The sequence below is a fragment of the Pholcus phalangioides genome, unplaced genomic scaffold (assembly GCF_987345545.1).
Source record: "Pholcus phalangioides strain wild (caught in Gottingen) unplaced genomic scaffold, Ppha-v1.0 ptg000024l_1, whole genome shotgun sequence".
In the NCBI taxonomy this organism is placed as follows: Eukaryota; Metazoa; Arthropoda; class Arachnida; order Araneae; family Pholcidae; genus Pholcus; species Pholcus phalangioides.
In genome coordinates, this window is record NW_028301616.1 from 3,425,132 (window position 1) to 3,444,366 (window position 19,235).

Sequence of the window (19,235 nt, forward strand, 5' to 3'; positions counted from 1 at the left end):
TGCATCATGAGAGGACTAAACACATTGCCGCTGTGGTGTTAAAATGGTCATAGTGACGGATTCGCATCGGTGGGTTCGAACCCCGCCGTCGTCCGCGTAGGGTGAAATTGGTTTTATGCGGTTCCCAACTTCGAGGCGTGAATGCAAGCCGATTCCCCGCGTAAAAAGTCTCGCCACAGAGAGCAGTAGCCCTACAACGCTACAAATGTTCAATCAATACACTTGACTCACAATTTGAAATACAGATGGCAGCACTAATCCACGCATCTCATCTGATTTCTCCATGGGCCCCACTAACTTACGGCTTCGAATTTAAACGAAATATCTTTGTTGAAAAACCAGACATTTATAAAGTTGAGGTCTTCTAATGTATACTTTCCCTATGCAGGGCTCACTTCAACTCACAAGTGGGTCTTGTGTTCGAGATTACCTTTAGTTGTATGATGAACTACTGATGAAGAATTAAACCACTAAGATTAAATTCCATATGTATGTAAAATTAATGTGCAATATTCCTGTTGTGAAGAGAAGCCAACTATTCTAACAGTTTCTCTGATTAGTCTAAATTAAAAATGACTAGTACAAATCAAAGTGTACCAATACATTTTACCACAATAATTTAAGTAATAAGAGAGAGAAAAAAGTAAAAATAAAATATTTCTTCTTTTGCAATCTATAAATTTTATTAACATTGTAATTTTTATTCATATTTTAATAAATGCCATAATATTTTAAATTTGTACGATTTTTACAATATTGCACATTGAAACTTACGGCGCTTCGCTTAAGCCGTCACAATTTTTCGTTAATATGAGGTGACGACTTATCGAGGTTTCACTGTATATATATATGTGTGTGTGCTAAATAGCTCAACTAATCCTCGGAAGGGCAGACATTTTTCCAAAATCCAGAGGAAAAAATGTAAACAAGTGCGCACTCACTACGGGACAACTCCCCCTTCAAAAAAGAATCAGTATATCGGTTTTATATATTTACTGCATCAGAACGTTTTATTTACGAAATTCTTTCGTGACATCTTAAATCATCAGTGTTACGCACGCCGTGACCAACACTTTGGGAACCACTGTATCAAGGTAATGGAGATGAAGAAAGTAAACTCTTTTAAGTTGGCTACGCCGGCACTTGATTAGGGGGACTTATTTCCTGTCTCTCCCCGCAGGAACTTTCGCTGAGCAGGATGGACGCCAATTATATAATTAGCTTGTATGTCTCAAGAGATGAATCTGGATGAATCACAAGACATATCATTTTATGGACAGAGCGAGGGTCACCGTTGGTCTGGCGGTGGTTCCTGATAGCAATAACCGAATGCTAACATTATCCGAAAAAAATCCACTTTTGCAAGTACTGTGTCCATACACCCCGTTCGGTCAAATGCGACGAATGGTAAACGGATATTGGTGACACACGTTATAACTTTGTTTTTCTTTCCAACAATTTGTCAAAAAATGTTCAATTGTCCTGTTTGTGTGTTTTTTTAGTTCTGAGAGAAGCAGGACAATCTTTTTCCCCTTTAAGCTGAAACCTTACATTTTTTTCCTTCAGCCATTCTGAAGCGTCAGAATGAGAAACTCTCTAATGTATATCATGAATCGCATTTTTTATTGTAAAATAAGTTTCATAGATTCCTTGATAACGCCTCTAGGAAAAAATAAATTTGTACCTGATAAAATGAACGAAACTGATAGAGAACTGAAGGAAAGGTCTTTATTTTTTGTCATATATTTGCCTTCACCAAGGTGAGGCCATTGCAAAAGCAGTTCCACACGTATATGGATCAGAGTCAATAGTACTGATTACGGAGTACAGAAATATTTGTCAGCGAGGGGCCGTTCAAGTATTACGTAAGGAAATTTTTAGCACTTTTTGACCCCCTCCCCCCCCCTTGTCAACTAAAGTCAGCAAGATGCTGACCCCCCCCCCCCTGTCAGCAAAATTTCGTCATCAGCTCTGTCCCTCTGAATCCCAACTCATATTCTTCATAAAGGTGATGACGTAAGCATTATATAAACCCCCCTCTTCCCCTTGTCATCAAAAGTCAACTTAAACGGCCCCCAAGGGAAGGATGGAAGAGAGAACACCGTGTAGAGAGAGCCTCCTACATATAGTCTTGCAGCCTAATAACGATAACTTAAAGGGGAAAAAATGAGTTGAGGTAAGTTTCAGAATGCGCAAAAAAAAGTACAAAAATCTAAGAAAAAAAATTTATATAACATTATCCGAAATATTTTCTCTCTTTCCTAAATTCACCTTTGCATTAGCCAGCTGTTAAAAACCTTCGTATGGAAAGCGGAGAGTAGCGTCATCCTCAGGTAAGTCGCTATCTGGTGGCAGTGTCTGTCAGCAGTTTTGAGCTTTGGCCTGAATTAGGTCCGACCATCCATGTACACAGTCCCATTCAGTGCACACGAATTCTAGGAAAAGCTTGGAGATGTTCGTTGCCTTTATAATTTAGTGCGCTCACCCGAAAAATAACAGGACGTTGGTTCGATTCCCAGTGTAAGGGGAGTTGCATTTTCTCTCTTTCCAAAATTCATCTTCGCATCAGGCAGCTATTTTAAAAACCTTCGTATTATCCGAATTCCCGATATCTGTAAGCGATTTTTCCCCAGATGATATGATATTGGTCAGTTCTGTTGGAAAAGCGATAACAATGCCTGAACGGTAACATTATCCAAGACTTTAATAAGTTGCGTCAGCCCTATTTCAAAAGGACATCGTGTCTCCCTGGTGAAACATATCCACAGTTAAAGTGTCAAAATTTATGCTGAAATGTCTAAAGTAATGAATGTTTTTTTTTTTCCGAAAAACTATCTCTTGTGACTAATTTCCGCCAGTATCAAGCGATTCAAATGTTATCAGATGTTTTGATTAAGTATAGATTCCTTCAGGGAAGTGTCTTAGGGTCCTTGCTATTCGAGATTTTACTTCTATAATAAGCTCTATCAAACTGTTGATGTCAAAAAACGCCAGAAGATTCAGCAGTCGTTCAAAGATTTCTTATTTCTATAAGAAATTGTCGTATTTTGACGAGATACCTCGCCTTCTTAAAAGCTTTTAGTTTTAGCATTGACAAGCCCAGATATTTTGTAAAGCTTATTTTTCTCTCAATGGAATAGATTTTCCCATCCTTCTTACTTAGCACCTGGAGAAAACCGGAAGAAAGCCTACTTCATGAAGAATAACGTATGACGTTTTAAGGGGGGGGGGATTTTTAGTGATTTATAGTTTGGTGGTTAAAGGGTCGATCATCAGGATTATTGGTAGTCATTAATTATTCGGGATTAATTCTAGTCTAGAGTCGCACTCTTTTTAGCCCGAGCTACATCTGAACAGGTGAAAGGGTACTCATATTGGAATATGGTAGTCTTATGTAACGCTAATTCTTTTAAATACTAAGCCGCACTTTTTTTATGGAATTGGGTGATTGTTTATTGATTTTGAAAGTGCGTCAAAGACTTTTCGCCCACAATGTATTTAAAAATACTTTTAAATTTTGATAGTCTTGGGAGGGGTATGATGACCCTCCCCGCCGCGTAGGCCTCTGGGTGTTTCGACATTTATATGTTTAAAATGTGTGTTTTAACTTTATTACATAACCAATGTTTTAAACATTTTAACCATGATTTAAATTATTCCCATGAACACGTGACACCACACACGCCACACGTGATTCAATGAACCTATAACCTGATCGACCAATGATCAAACAGGATCAGCCCTACATACAAAAACACTCTGCTAAAAGACAGGGTGGGCAAAACGTCCGTAGAAACATTAAAAATGCGTAAAAACCGGAAAAATAACCGAAGTAAAAAACGGTTTGCAGGGTCAGCATCGCTAGCTCACGGAAATTTTTTAAGACAGAGAAAAAACCTCAAAAACCAGCCGATAGGTAGCGCTGACGTACACCAAGAAAAGTGTATCGATCCGGTCCATCCAATCTGTTGGAACTGAAAGAACCGATCTGCCGACAGGTGCCATGTATACATCCGGACCTGCAGAACTCTGCCGTTGCTGTGTTTGTGATTCGCCTGCAATATGTTATCCCCTGTGATGTGTGTGTGTGTGTGGTTGTCACGTGGAACACGTGAAGCGGGGTGCGTCCGGTCCTTCAATGTTCAATCAATGTCACATGGAACACATACTTCTGTAATAAACGATTTGAAGGGATTCTGTTCGTTATTTGTGTATTTTTCTTTGACTTGTGTATGTTAGCATCACCTATCGGCTATTTTTCAGTTTTTTTTCTTCCTGTCTTAAAAACAATTCCCGTGACCTAGCGATGCTAACCCTGCAAACCGTTTTTTATTTCGGTTATTTTTCCGGTTTTTATGCATTTTTGAAGTTTCTACGGATTTTTTGACCACCCTGTACATGGAAAAAAATGTGAAAGATTTATTGGATTTAAATATTGAAATATCAGCATCGAGAGTGTTCTTTTTCTGTTCGTTATAAACTAGTTTCGCGAATCACAAGCTAGAAATAACTTTTTATGTAACGTTTTGTTGTCTTAGAGTTTGCGTTGGCAAAAATAGGCAATATTTTCTCAACCACAACCATTTTCCACAGAGGATATACGTTATATATTATACATTATATCTATACGAATATAACCATGATGCGGATTATCTTCGTTCTATATTTTGTTTTCCAAGGGCCTCTGGTCATAGACCACTCAGGAACTTAGCAACGTTGTAAGTATAAGCATTGGTTATTTCTGCTTCCCTTGTTCAGTTTGTTTCTAACCGCTTCGAGCGATAACGCTGTTTCGAAACATAGAAAAACATTAAAAAAATATTCTCTTATATTTTCTAGAGGAATGTGTTATTCTTAGACTCCAAATAAGAACGTGCATTTTGAATTCTTATAAAATCGGAAGATATAGTGGAAAAATTTCATGAAAATTTCAAGAGATGCATGCAGTGAAACCTGTACGAAAAAACGGAACGCCAACAGACTTAAATAATATTCCGTTTAAGACAGAATTCCATTTTGTAAAGGTGCGAATAAAAGCACTAATCATTGAACAGACTATATTTTGGTTCCGTATAAAACAGGTTTCCGTCTCATACAGTGTCCGTGTTAGACAGGTTTCAATGTATATACAGGGTGTCCTGTAAGTCCTAATGCGGCCATTGTCTTATCAACCGTTCATTGTAGAGGTGTGGTTAAAATGAAAAAAAAAATTGTTCAAAATGCGTTCAAGAATCACTCTGTGGCAGTTTTGAAAGTGAAAAACGGTGTGTCATGAAATAAAAAATATAAATTTCAATATGGTTCCTCTGACCTCTAACTTCCAATAAGAAAGTGGTTTTCCTTTCTTTTCTTATGCCAACAAAATAAAACTTCCATGTTCCTAAGTGCAATATTGAGATATTTGAATTCAAAAATTGTAGAAACATTGGGAAAGAACAGCATAAACTAAAAAAGACAACGCTTCTTTCCCTTATTTATGCTGTTGTTTTCAAATATATTTCAATTCAAATATTTCAGCGAACTTATAGTCGTTGTCTTGTCTCGCCGACGACCAAGGCGAGTCTACCTCGATACAGGGCCACAAAAGGTCAGTCAATCAAATGTTTATTTTATTAAAATGACTAGACATTATGATTTAAAAATAATTTACAATAATAATAATAATAATAACCCCAGAAGGCATGAAATGTACTTATACTGGAAGAAAAAAAAATAATTGAATTATAATAATAAAGAAACCTCATATACCATATGACAAAAAAAATTACTTTAAACTATATTTTCTCTATTTTTTTTAGTAACCTCTGCTTATGGTCATGAAAGAAAATCCATATCAAAATTTCTGATAAAATTGCTAAAAATTGCATTTTCTCAAAAGTCATAAAAAACCAAATTTCTTTGCGAACAAATTTTGAAAAGTTCTCTCTCTCTCACGCATAAGACGTTTTAATTTCCAAAATTTCCAAAAATGTTAGTTTCATACAAAAGTTTGTATGAAAGTTATTTGAAAAAAAATTAACAAAGAGCGATGGGCAAATGCAATATGAATCAAAAATTCGTTAGCAATTTTTTTGTGTGACTCATAATATAATTCCGCCAGATTTTCTTTTTTATATTTTTGAGCATATTATAAAGAACGAAATCAGTGGCAATTTTTTCAAAACTTTTAGAAGACATCACCTCGGGACCCTTTCTTCGTAAGGAGCAATAACTTTACAATTGGAAGTTAGAGGCTAAGGGCCAAGTGTATCTATCGTATAGAAAATTACATTTTATATCTAGGCTCGTATACGTCAGTCAGCGATTCCCAATGTGGGCGTTAACGCTCCCTTAGCGCAGATGGAATTTTCCAGGGGGCGGTAGGAGCTACGGGTTTAACATAGGATCCTATGGGTCAGATTTCGTTGGCAGGCAATGGGGAAAAAATGTCTGAAGAAGGGGGTGATGGGACGAAAAAGGTTGGGGAAACTACGGTATACGTCTTCCAGTAAAATAAATAGCATATTTAAAATGGGCAAATTATTTAGATCTACTTCTAATTAAAATATTTTTCTTTGACCAATGCTTCGAAAGATGAAGAGTGGAAGTAATAAATATTTTTATACTTAAATTGAACTTTACACTTCGTACACGAGGTTTGTTCAAAAGGTATCCGACCATAATTTTTTCGTGCCTAAACTAATGAAGCTAGAGAGGCGTGGTTTGGTGCACGTATGTAGACAAACCTGGTGCGCATGCTTAAATTTTAACATTCCTTCGGAAGCTCCCAGGTCAAGACAGACCACCGATGAATGGGGAAGTGTAAGTCAGCACTGTCACGTTTTCATTTTTGACAAAATAGCAGGAAAAACGTGAACAGTGCTACTGCATTAAATTTCATGTCAAACTTGATGATTCCCGAGATCACGAATCCTAAAGATTCGAACAGACCTTCGATTATTAAGAAATGAGCACCACGCCGATATAAGAGTGGCGCAACCGCTTCAACCATGGCCGCACATCAACAGAGAGTGAAGCACATTCTCTGGCAGACCCTCAGCATGCAGAAAGGAGATCGTTATTGAATAACAAAAAGTGAAGGCTCTGCTGATGCAGGATCATCGAATCACGATCGAAGAACTTGCAGACGAAACGAGCATCATCATTGGATCCTTTCCTTGCAGTTTGACTGACGATTTGGTCTTCAGGAGATGCAATGACAGTCTTCCTGACCGTGTTTTTTGACTGCAGAGGCAAGATTCAGCGTGACTACGCGCGCGCTGTACGGCACAACCATCTTCATAAGGAGTACTACCTACCGATTCTGAGAAGTGGTTAGCAGCTCCATGCGGTAGCGTTATTTTTTCTGCCATTTTATCAATAACAATAAAAATGCTAAGGCCCTCACACTTCTTCACTCATCAGCGGACTGCTAGCAATTGGCAGCTCCGCAGGCAGGAAAAAATCCAAGCGTGCTCACTAGGATTGCTTTCATATGTGCACCAAACCACGTACCTATAGCTTCATTCGTTCACACACTAAAAATTATGGCCGGATACTTTTTGAACAAACCTCGTATACATATACTGAATTTAGTTCAGAAATACGCAAATGATGAAAAAGGGTTGTTAACCGTTTGGATGCTAGCTGTTCTTGGGGGACCCCGAGTGTCGCGGTGGTAAGATGCTCGTCTATCACCGTTGAGGTTACGGTGCCAAGTTCAAACCCAACCACCGTGTAGGTTGCTGTCACGGTCCCGGGTTCGAATCCAAGGGATGATATAGATAAGATATTTTCCCTAACGAACTTGAGGCGACCACCGACAGACAGCGCCTTCATTTCCAACCCATCTCATTAATTCCAGTAAATTGCAATATAGCGATATGGCCAGAGTTGGTGTTTGGTGAAGCAGCTATTTTTGGGTTCACTCCTGCGCGAATTATGAGGTGAACTAGAAGTTAGCTGAGTTACCAAAAAATGACAACATACAATATCCATTTTTTCCTCATCAACATAGATCTAAATGTGATATTTCGAAGAGGGGGGCGATATAAACCCATTGGTGGTCGGTAGAATTTACCCTAGGCGGTAGGAGCTATGAGTACAATGTCAATATTATGAAGTGGCTTCGTTTACTCACACACACGCTAAAATTCGCGTAGCATCCACCGGATTGAAATATTGATATTGCTTATCGTCAGTGTTCGCCCCAATACGCATCAAAATTCAGTTTCCCCTTAATTTCGTTGAGGATTGAAAATACGCCTTCAAATTTCAGGTAATTTCTCCTTAAATATAGAGTTATTTCTCACTGATAACAGAAAATGCCCCGTAAAATTTTGGTCAGCAGTGAAATTACTCTTCAAAAATAAATTTTTGGATAACACCGCTTATGGTTATAAGGCGAGAACGTACAGTCCATACTATTCCACTCAATCGTTAATTATAAAAATAGTATTCCGAATAACACCAGTACTATAATAATCATAAATTTTATATAATTTCTTTTCATTGAAGTTATACAAGTGTAAAGAAGGCAACATCTACATGTATACGACGGACGTGTATTCCGAAGGGATCTACAGGTGTGAAGTTTCAACGGACACACCTTCGTTCCAGACTGTCAAAGGCGAGGGAGAAATGCGAATATATGGTAAATAATTAATATATAATACATACATATATAGGCCTATATATTTTTAAGCACTGTCGTAACTAGCCATTCTTGTGCACTGTGCAAGAATTTGCATTTAGGTCACTTCTTGGGCCCAAAATGGCCCATTTAGGTCCATTCTGTCCCCTTCCCCCCCTCCAACTGGGCCCTGTTCGGGTGCACCTGTTGCACCTGCCTAGTTACGGCACTGCTTTTAAACTTTAACTAACAATTTCCTACCATATTAAATTTTCAACGTTTTTGAAAAATTCGTTGTTTCTCATTATTAATATTATTATTTTTACTATGTATTGTTCTTTCTCTCAATCCCATTTTTGACTGACGTTGCTTTTGCGTAACGCTTTGTTAAATGTCTTTCAATTAATTTTTGTACACGTTCTTGTATGAAATTAATATTTTTGCAAATTAAAAGGTCTGACGAGTGTCTCGGTGTTTCTTAAAAACTTGATTAGGAAGAATTTTCATTTTTTTATCACTTTACAAAAATGAAATTTTTTTGGAAATTTTATGTCTCATGAGTTTCCATGAAGATGACCCTTTTTAAAATATAACAAAAATAGTTTTTCTTAAATTTATTTTTTCACGTGATACATTATATTTCCCATAATCATAATCACCAATTATTTTAATTAAATAGAGTTAATTAATTTATACTGATTAAAAATTAATTAACTGAAAATGCACATTAATTTCAAATAAAAAGATGTTAAAGTAATTTCCATTTCTTTTGAAACTTTTATTTAAGTAACTAGTTATCATATATAAGAAATTGTGCAATTTGCTCATCCTTCAGACTATCTAGCAAGTTTGCCACGTTTTGAAACACAGCATCCTATTTCGTTTCTTCTTGGTTTGGTGTAGAACCTTTCTGACTGCCTCACAAACACTGCGTAGTGATTGGATGCGGGGCATAGAAATCGCCAATTTTGAGCCCGATCATTTCTTTTCCACACAACGATGATACCGGCACGAGCAGGGAATTTTTTCCCCTGAATATTCTGAGGGAAAATGGACTACTTACTGACGTCACAAGCAGACTGCGGAAGTCTTCTATGTCTAGGAGGTGTTGGTTCTATTTCCCGCAGGGGCAGTTGAATTTTATTTCTTTCCAAAAAAATATATCTTCTCATCAGCCAGCTGTTAAAAACCTTTGTACATTATTAACATATTCTCTTTTTTTAAAAATTGATCATGGCCTGTTGCAACTATGCTATATACTTTATTCTAGTACAGGGTATCCCATAAATTCGTAAATAGTTTAAAAGTTCATAAAAATTGAAGGGAAGGGTATAATTTGAATACGGTTGAAACTATTGGTATATTTTAATATCGTAATTGTATTTCTCGTATTATCAACATAGAAATGTGGTCAGTCAAAGTATAACTTGGGTTTGTCTTAGGACTTAGGGGATTCACCGACAGATTTCGGAAGCTTAGGGAAGCAGCTGAACCAAAAGCCGCTGTGTAACCGTGTGGGCATCGTGCTTGCACTAGTATGACGGGTGGACCATCCTATGGCTTCCACGATCTCTACACTTATATCTTAAAATCGTGTTACCCAAAACAGGTGAATAGGATCGTTTATCGTGTCGTGACTTGAAGCAAGCACATGCAACTTCGCGGGATCAAACCAACACCAGCTCTTGTTAGCTCTACTACAGCTAGTGCTGGGTGAAACTATGCACCAGAGTTCGTCAACATTTTCCATTTCCAGTCGCGAACGCTGCCTGTAACCGTCAGACCAAACACGACCCCAGGCTCTGTCGCTCCCGGGATATAAGCTGCCTGTAACCATCAGAAAAAGAAGAGCACCCCCATTATCGAAAATTTAGCATACGAATGCATGCAATTAGGATGATTTCAATCGTTAAATTCGATTTTTACAAGTTGTTCAATACGGGACATTGATCAAGTACTCGCGAGCACGAAATCAGACACGAGCACTGTTGTTGTTGCTTGTGTGAGCACTGCGGTGCTCGCGAGCAACGGGATGAATATGCCGGCTATAAACACTCGGGAAATTTAAGAAATCGCACAACTCAATGCCAAAAAAATATTTAAAAAAATAAAACGATTACGCAATGAAAAATCATTCGGAGAAACTTAAAAAACTCCTTTCAAATCGCGTTACATGATGTAATATTACAAGAAAAAAAAAGAATTCACAGACTCTAATCACGCACGCATCAAAAACAAAATCTTGGAATCACCAGAAAATTAACAGTGATATCTACCATATAACGAGAAAAAGTGATTCCGGAATTAAAAATCAATTACAAAGAACAAATTACGGCAATAAAATACAAGTTTGATGGTAGTAAACGAGAGAAGAAAAAAAAAAGGTTATTAAAAGAATCAGTGTCGTGAGAGAGATCAGGAAAAATAACAGGATCACATAACACGGAATCTTAGAAAGTAATCTCAAGGAAATGTTACGGAAGTGCCATACACTGTGCGACGATTAAAACGTAAGTATCGTGATGGTAATTGCTGTAAAAATGGGAAAGAGGTGGTAGAAAAACCATTAGCGCGTGGTCGGTATTTAAAAGCCTCTGATTGCTTTTTCCGCGGGAGAAAAATTTACGTAATTTTATTTTATTTTTTTTCCGATCTTTCTCTTCATGTAGGATTTTTTTTCTTTTGCTATTTTCTTGAAAACATCGCGTTATTTATTTTCCACGAGAAGATTTTTATCAAAGGTTTATACGTACGGTGATGCTGCTATTCATTCCTCTGGTCACGTCTCTTCTCTACTTACCTTGGGTATTAGAGCGGTAATGATTTCCTCCCGCTGTATATCTCTCCCATATTTTATTTTATATTATTATTTTTCCCCGTTTTCCCGGAATCCCGTGCAATTATCAGATACTTAGTATCCGAGGGAAGGAACGACGATTAAATTAAAAGTCTTCTTCGTGTCTTGGAATGAAGTTTTTTCGGGGTCGAGAGAGGAGCGAAATAGGTGGTTTTTTTTTGGTGAGATTATTGGATATGGTTTGTTATTAAAAACATCGTGGTTCGTTGGAGTTTGGATTTTTGCGGTTTTCGGGAATCAGCATGTTGCCAAAAGTTTTCTGATATGTAAGGTTTGTTGTTGTGTTCCTTTTTCTTTTTTTTGGCGTTAAGAACTGATATGAAAGCTTTTTAATGTATCAAATTTTTGGCTCTCTTTGGTCATGGAAGTATTTTTTGTTAACATTTTAATGATCCTCAACTCATTTCGCATACGTATAACCCAGTCTTTGCATCAAGAAATTTGACCTCGTTGTTTCTCTCAGATTCATGTTCTGTTTCGCTTGATCATTTTTCTTTTAGAATCCTGCTTATTATACGGAGAGGTGGATTTACAGGTTTGCCGCCGGGGGGACGCTACACAAATTGTGTTGCTTTTCTTATAATTTAATCCAATTTTTTTTAGCACAAACTCCCGAATTTCCCACCCAGATATAGACTGCTTAGTTGACGTAATTGACTGCTGTCAATATAACTTTGTGTCGTGCTTACAAACTTTCTGGGATAGTCTTTTTTTGTTCCTTTCTACTCTTGCAAATTCTCTCGGACACTCTTCTTTGTGAATTTCATCCTTATATACACTTTAGGTCACTCACGTGCTTACAGATCTTTTGGGACACACTTTTGGGTCACTTCCATGCTTGCAAACTCTCTCTCGGACAATCTTTTTTGGTCTCCCTGGTACAATATTTTTTTGTTAATTTTATGGTTGCAAACTCTCTCTCTAGGTCACTCACGATCATACAAAACTTTAATTGCAAACTCTCCGCGACACTCTCTTTGGTTACTTCAATGCTTGCAAACTCTCTCTGGAACCCTGCTTTTGGTCAATTTCATGCTCACAACCTCTCTGGGACATTCTTTTTGCTATTTCTGTGACAAATCATTCCACACTTTGTCAAATGACTTACTTAAATCCAACAGTGCAACTGCAGCTGTATCATGATAAATTCTAGCTTCTTGGAGTGTTTCTATAACTCTTAATAATTGTGTGGTTGTAGAATGACCGTCTCTAAATCCACGTTGTTCGGGCCCAATTGTTGCATGAGATTTTTCATAAGTGTTGATACGCGTTACCACAACTCTCTCGAATAATTTGCCAAAGTTACTAAGCAAAGAGATTCCCTATTTTCCAGGAATCCCGCACAATTATCAGATACTTAGTATCTGACGGGGAAAAAAAGACGGTTAAATTAAGTCTTCTTCGTGTCTTGTTTGAATGTTAAAACGGTTAAATGAAGTTTTTCGTGGTCGAGAGACGAGAGAAGAGCGAAATAGGGTTTTTTTTTGTTTTAGTGAGATTATTGGATATGGTTTGTCATTAAAACATCGTGGTTCGTTGGAGTTTGGATTTTTGCAGTTTTTGGAACCAGCATTGTTGTCAAAAGTTTTCTGATATGTAGGGTTGTTGTTGGGTTCCTTTTTTGGCATTAAGAACTCATTTAAATGATTCTTAGTATATCAAATTTTTGATTTGTTGGTCATGGAAATATTTCTTATACAAGTTAAATGATCCTTAACTCATTTCTACTTCTTCGTGTCTTGTACATTGAATGCAATTGCCTGAGGTCGAGAGAGGCGTAAAATGTTTTTTTGAGGGTTATTTGTTTATTTATTTGAGTATATTGTTATAGGTTATTAGATGGTTTGGGCGCGGTGAACCAGGTCGGTGAGATACTCGCCTAAAGTACCAAAGGATGTTTTTTAGAGGTGTCGCGCGAGTTCGATACCTGGTTCTTCCTTGGCAGAAACTTTCCTGACACAGGGATACAACAGAAACGGCAACATGACCACAGAAAAAAATTGCTGCCACAGGGAGTCCCACATCGAGGGGGTTATCGCACCAACCTCTCGGTGAGTATAAAGAAAAGGCTACCGCGTTCGGAATCAGCAATACATTGTAGGTCCCGGTCTAATTAGCACTCGTGTGCAGAAAATACCGTGGTGAGACAAAAATGATCAAATGATGATTGGATATGGTTTCTCATTGAAATCATCGTGATTCTTGCAGTTTTCGGAATCAGCGTGTTGCCAAAAATTATGTGATATGTAAGGTTGTTATGCAAAGGTTTTTCACAGCTGGTTGATGCGAAGATATATTTTGGAAAGAGGAAAAATTCAATTCCCACTGTGGGGAATCGAACCCACGTCCTTTCTCTTTCCAGATAAACGCACTAGACTACAAACGCAACGAATCTCTCAATCTTTCCTTGGAGCTCGTGTGCACTGAACGGGACCGTACATGGACGGTCGGACCTAAATCAGGCCAAAGCTCGAAATTGCTGACAGTGCCACCAGATGGCGACTATAATGGTCTAGGGCGTTCACTCGAAAAGTGAAAAGACGTGGATTCGATTCCCCGTAGGGGCAGTTGAATTTTCACTTTTTCCAAAATATATCTCCGCATCAGCCAGCTGTTAAAATCCTTTGTATGGATAGTGGAGAGTGACATCATCCTCGGATAAGATTGTTATGTGATAGGATTATTTTTGGCGTTAAGAACTGAAAAGAATGGTTTATAATGTATCAGTTTTTTGTTTTGTTGGTCATGATATTTCTTTTACTAGTTAATAATTCTCTCAACTATGATTTCGCATACTTAAAAACCCAGCCGTTTCGGCAGGAAATGCCTCGTTGTATCTCTCAGATACTTATTCATGTGCTGTTCTGTTTGCTAATTTTTCCTTTAGGAACCCCCCCCCCCGTCCCCCCCCCCGTCTTTACGGAGAGATGTATTTACTGGTTTGCAGTCTATGCGGCTACATTAAATTTGTTGATTTTCTCCCAATTTAGTCCAATTTTTCCCCCCCACAAATTCCCAAATTTTCCGCCCAAGCCTGCTGAGTTCATCAATCCTGTCAATATGCCTTTGTCCCATGCTTACCAACATCTTCTCTTTTATTTCACCTGAATTGACCTGTTGTTTCTCTGCTCACAGAATCTCGATATCTGTGTGAAATGACTATAAATGACGTATTACCTTATACTATATAGGGGATTTTCCTCTGTTCAGCAAGAGGGGAAGACATGACTGTAAGGGCCATTCTCATACTCACGTTCTCAGACTAAACGTTTGTAAAACTTATTCTACATAAAAAAAATTGTGGCTCTCTCTGTTACTGTTGTCCACAACTAATATGCGGGTGAAAATAAATTTTTATCAGTAAAAATATGCTTCTATGTATAGAAAGTATTGAAAATGCGCACACATATATATATCATATAGTGTATATTATATGACATGTAAGAAACATTATTGGTCTGGAACAACTGCTGCCACCTATGAAATAAAAACAAAACTGTTGTGATTCTCTTCTATTGAAATTGATGACTGGTTTTTTTGAGCACATTAAAAAAATCAATATTGCATGATATTAATAAAGACTTTATAAGTAATTATAATAGTAAAATTGTGAAATATTTGCTTTAAAATTTTAATGGTTATTATTTGTGTATAGTAAATTAACTTGAGTAAAATAAACAAGTATCTTAATTGTTTTCTCGTATTCTCTTCCGGCACTTCACTTGTTAATGCATTTCGTAACATTTTGGCGAAATGTACATACGTGATTTCACAAATGTAACGCCTGTAATACACTCATGCATTACATAATACAGGGTGTTTCAAAAAGAGTCGTCCGATTTAAAAAAAATCATACCCATTCATCTTTTAATCCGTTTCGATCGAATAATGTATAGGTTATAGAGAAGTGATATTGAAACTATATGGGTTGAGTTTGAGAACAAAAGACGTCATAAACTTATTGTTGTGGTTTGTTACAATACACCGAATAAGGATCAAAACTACATCGCCAAACTGCATGATGAAATTTCCTACATGTGTAAGCGTAAGAGGGTTCTCATACTAGGGGATTTCAATTACCCAGGTATTGATTGGGAGAACCTTTCATCTGGAAATCAGTATGAAAGAGACTTTCTCAAGTTAGTGCTAGAAAATGTTTTGTATCAGCATGTATCAGAAGCCACTAGGGGTACTGCTATTTTGGATTTAGTTCTTACTAGTTCTGAGGATCTAGTTGAACATGTTTCGGTGGGGGAAGAGTTTTCTTCCAGTGATCATCATATCGTCAGATTTCACTGTAACTTTTCCTTGGGTAAGGTTGATAACAAAAGACAGGTTCCTTGTTTTCGGAGAACTAACTTTGATATTTTGAGAGGAAGGTTAGCGGAAGTTTTCAAAGTCCGGTTGGAATCAGTAGGGGTGGTAAGTCAATGAGAAGAATTTAGTACGAAGCTGTCCTCCGTTTTGCACGACGTCATACCCTTTGTTCGCGTGTTTGTACATCGCACCCTCTATGGTTCACGGATAGCGTGCGGAACCTTTATCTTGAAAAGAAACGAGCATTCAGAGAGTATAAAAGGGGACAAGGTGACCTATCATTGTTTACTGATAAAAGAAGGCCATTGAAGAAAGCGATAAGGGATAGTAAAAAGGAATTTGAATCTAGGTTGGCAGATAACATTGACTCTGACCCAAAATCATTTTTTCGATATGTCAATAATGGATGTAAGGGCCCCCTCTCGATAGGAGGCTCTAGGGTAGAGAGCAATGTAGGCATGTGTAGCGCTTTCAATGACTTTCAGTGACCAACTAGGGTCACCGATTTAGGAATTCTCATTGACGAGCGGCTTAGGTTTTCTAAACATTGTTCAGCGGTGGTCAAAAAATCGAATAGAATGCTTGGTCTCATTTTCAAAAAGGTCTCTTCGCGTTCTCCTAAAGTCATTCTTCCGCTTTTTCCAGGCTTAGTTCGTCCTGGACTGGAGTATGCTGTAAGGTTTTGGAGACCGTATCTACAGAGGGACATAGACTTGGTTGAAGGGGTGCAGAGAAGAGCTCCGCGTGTCCTTATTGGCACACAGGGCTTGAGTTATGAAGAGAGGCTTCATTTCTTGAATATGTTTACATTGGATGAACGCAGGTGTCGAGGAGATATGATCGAAGTGTTCAAAATTTTCAATGGGATGGACCATGAACTTTTAGTACACCGCCAATCGACTGCTTTTACAAGGGGACACCAGTATCGATTGGTGAGGGACAATGCAAGGCTATGGTGTCGCAGGGAATTTTTCTCTAATAGGGTTGTTAAGAAATGGAATAGCTTACCCCCGGAGATAGTAAATTGTAACACAATTGACACGTTTAAAAAGAAATACGATAAACATGTTGTGGTAAATCGAGAAGCTATCCATTCTTAGAATAAGACAACCATAAGTATTCTTTATGGGCATTGGATAATATTTTATCATGTGTATATATTGTTTATAATTTGTGTTAATTGCATTTTTAATTGGGTTGCTGTATTTTTCAAATATATGACATCCATATTTTTATGGGCATCTTTTTATGAGCCACCTCGTTGGGCATTTTGTCTGTTGTGGCGTTGTATTTGTATTTGTATTAAGAGCATTAGGCGATGATATAAACCAGCAGTTCTCAACTGGGGCTACGTGGGAACTGTCCAGGGGCTCGAGGCCACTCTAGGAAAATATAAAGAAACTAAATTTGAAACAAGAGTATAAATGTTTTTGAATAATAGAAGTAAATAAGCGACTTTGATGAATAAATGAAAAAAATATGCCTACGGGGCTCCGCCATAGACATTTATATACCAGAAAAGGGCACCGCGAGTCAAAAACAAGGTTGGGAAACGCTGGTATAAGCAATTCACAGACACGGGTTGTCTGTGTAAATGGAAATCCCATGACCGACCCCGCATGTCAGATGAAAACATGTAGCGCATCCGACCGAGTTTCGCAAGTAGTGCACCGAAATCCACTCGCAGTGGATGTTAACATGCTCCGCAAGTTTGGGACGAATTCGACTACCGTATGGACATTCGTCCCATCGCCGTGCATCCCAAGGTAGACATATTGAGCACCTTTAATTTGGTTTGTAAAATACCGTATATACTCGTGTATAAGCCGAGTTTTTTTGTGGAAAAATTCGTTCCTCAAGTGGGGGGGGGGGGTTGGAATATACTCGGGTCAGTTTTTGATGACAAAATATCGACCACTGCAATCAGTAGTCATTTTTGTAGGCGCCATTATTGGTATGAGATATGTTCAAACCCCACAAAACCAATAATGTCAAAGCCGAGGCAAAGAAAATATCATTGGTTTTGATACCAGGTGGGTTAACGTCGATTGTACAGCCTTTAGATGTGAGCATGAACAAGCCTCTCAAAGACTATTTGAGTAATTTGCGGATCGTATGGATGAGTTCCGATGATAAAGAAACTACAAAATAGTGGTGCCTTGAAGAAACCTGACATTGGCCTAGTATGCCAATGGGTACATGCGGCTGGGCATGCTAATGGGTACATGCCAATGGGTTCTGTTTCCACCGAAATTATCATCCGATCCTTCAAAAAGTGTTGCATGAGCAATGCGATGGACGGAACTGAAGATGATATCTATCCTCTTTGAAAGTGACAATGGAGATGACAGCCCAGATGAGGATTAAAACGAAGACGCCGCACCCCCATGATGATCTGATCGATTACGATGAGCTTGCAGACTCAGAAGAAACGGATTAAAAAGTTTGAATCATTTTCTATTGTAAATTTCCGTAAGATATTAATTTTGCATGAAAATATAAGAATTTTTTTTCTCTGAAATGCACGGATTTTTTGGGGTCTTCTTATACACGAGTATATACAGTAACTTTATGATCAGCCACACACATGTAATATAGAATTAATCTTAAGTGTATATGTTCAATATTTTTCGTGATATACGCATTGCAAATCGAGTGATTCTTTTGAAACACCCTGTATTTCGTTTTCCTAAGAGATGTGGTGGCATCTCTCTATTGTTTCATGTCATGTATGATATTTGTCATTTGTCTAATCTCTCATATTATCAAAAATGACTGTCCATGCCGTAAGGCATCGAGGCGTGCAAGTTGGTAACCGATGTCGATGGCTCAGCTTGTACGAATGGTACACTGTTCATTTTCGTCATGTTTAATTACATGTGCTTGCATTCATATTTTTGAATTTACTTCTTAAAATTTGATGAAACTCCATCCTTTCCGGGGGCTTTTTGTGTCACAACGTGAGTAAGCTTAGTTCTTCGTGGTGTATTTTCACCTCTTTCTCCTGAAGAGCAGTTGTATGACTTAATTGACTGATTGAGAACTTTTGGTAGTACAGTCCAATTCCGTCTTAAGGAATACCGTCAAAGCGAAAAAATCTCGTTTTAACGAACACTTTTCTATTTCCTCAGATAAGTTTTTATACGAACAATGCAAAAACCTGGAATTCCTTTATAAAGAAATTTCGTTGTAACGAAGTGATTTCTCCGGTATCTTGGAGTTCTTTATAACGGGATTCGACTGTATATGATCCGGAAATCATTCTAAGTATACAGCTTGTCCCATATGTACGTATATAGTTTAAAAATTTATAGAAATTGAAGGAATTAGTATATTTGTGAATGCGGTTTGAGTAGAAAGTAATTCTTGTGAAGGGGAATTTCTTTTTTGGTACAGGAAAACATTTTAGTTCTATTTTTGTTGAAAGTGGTTGCTGCACGAAAGCAAACC

At 37.7% G+C, this 19,235-nt stretch overlaps 1 protein-coding gene across 1 annotated transcript in view; it reads left to right on the top strand.

Annotated features, from left to right (window-relative positions):
- LOC149068584 (uncharacterized) overlaps positions 1-19,235 on the top strand; it is a 102,873-nt gene that overhangs the window by 68,252 nt on the left and 15,386 nt on the right. The window contains exon 3 of the mRNA XM_089251003.1: positions 8,497-8,632. Coding sequence (XP_089107129.1) covers positions 8,497-8,632 — 136 coding nt within the window. The remainder of the gene's footprint in view (positions 1-8,496; positions 8,633-19,235) is intronic.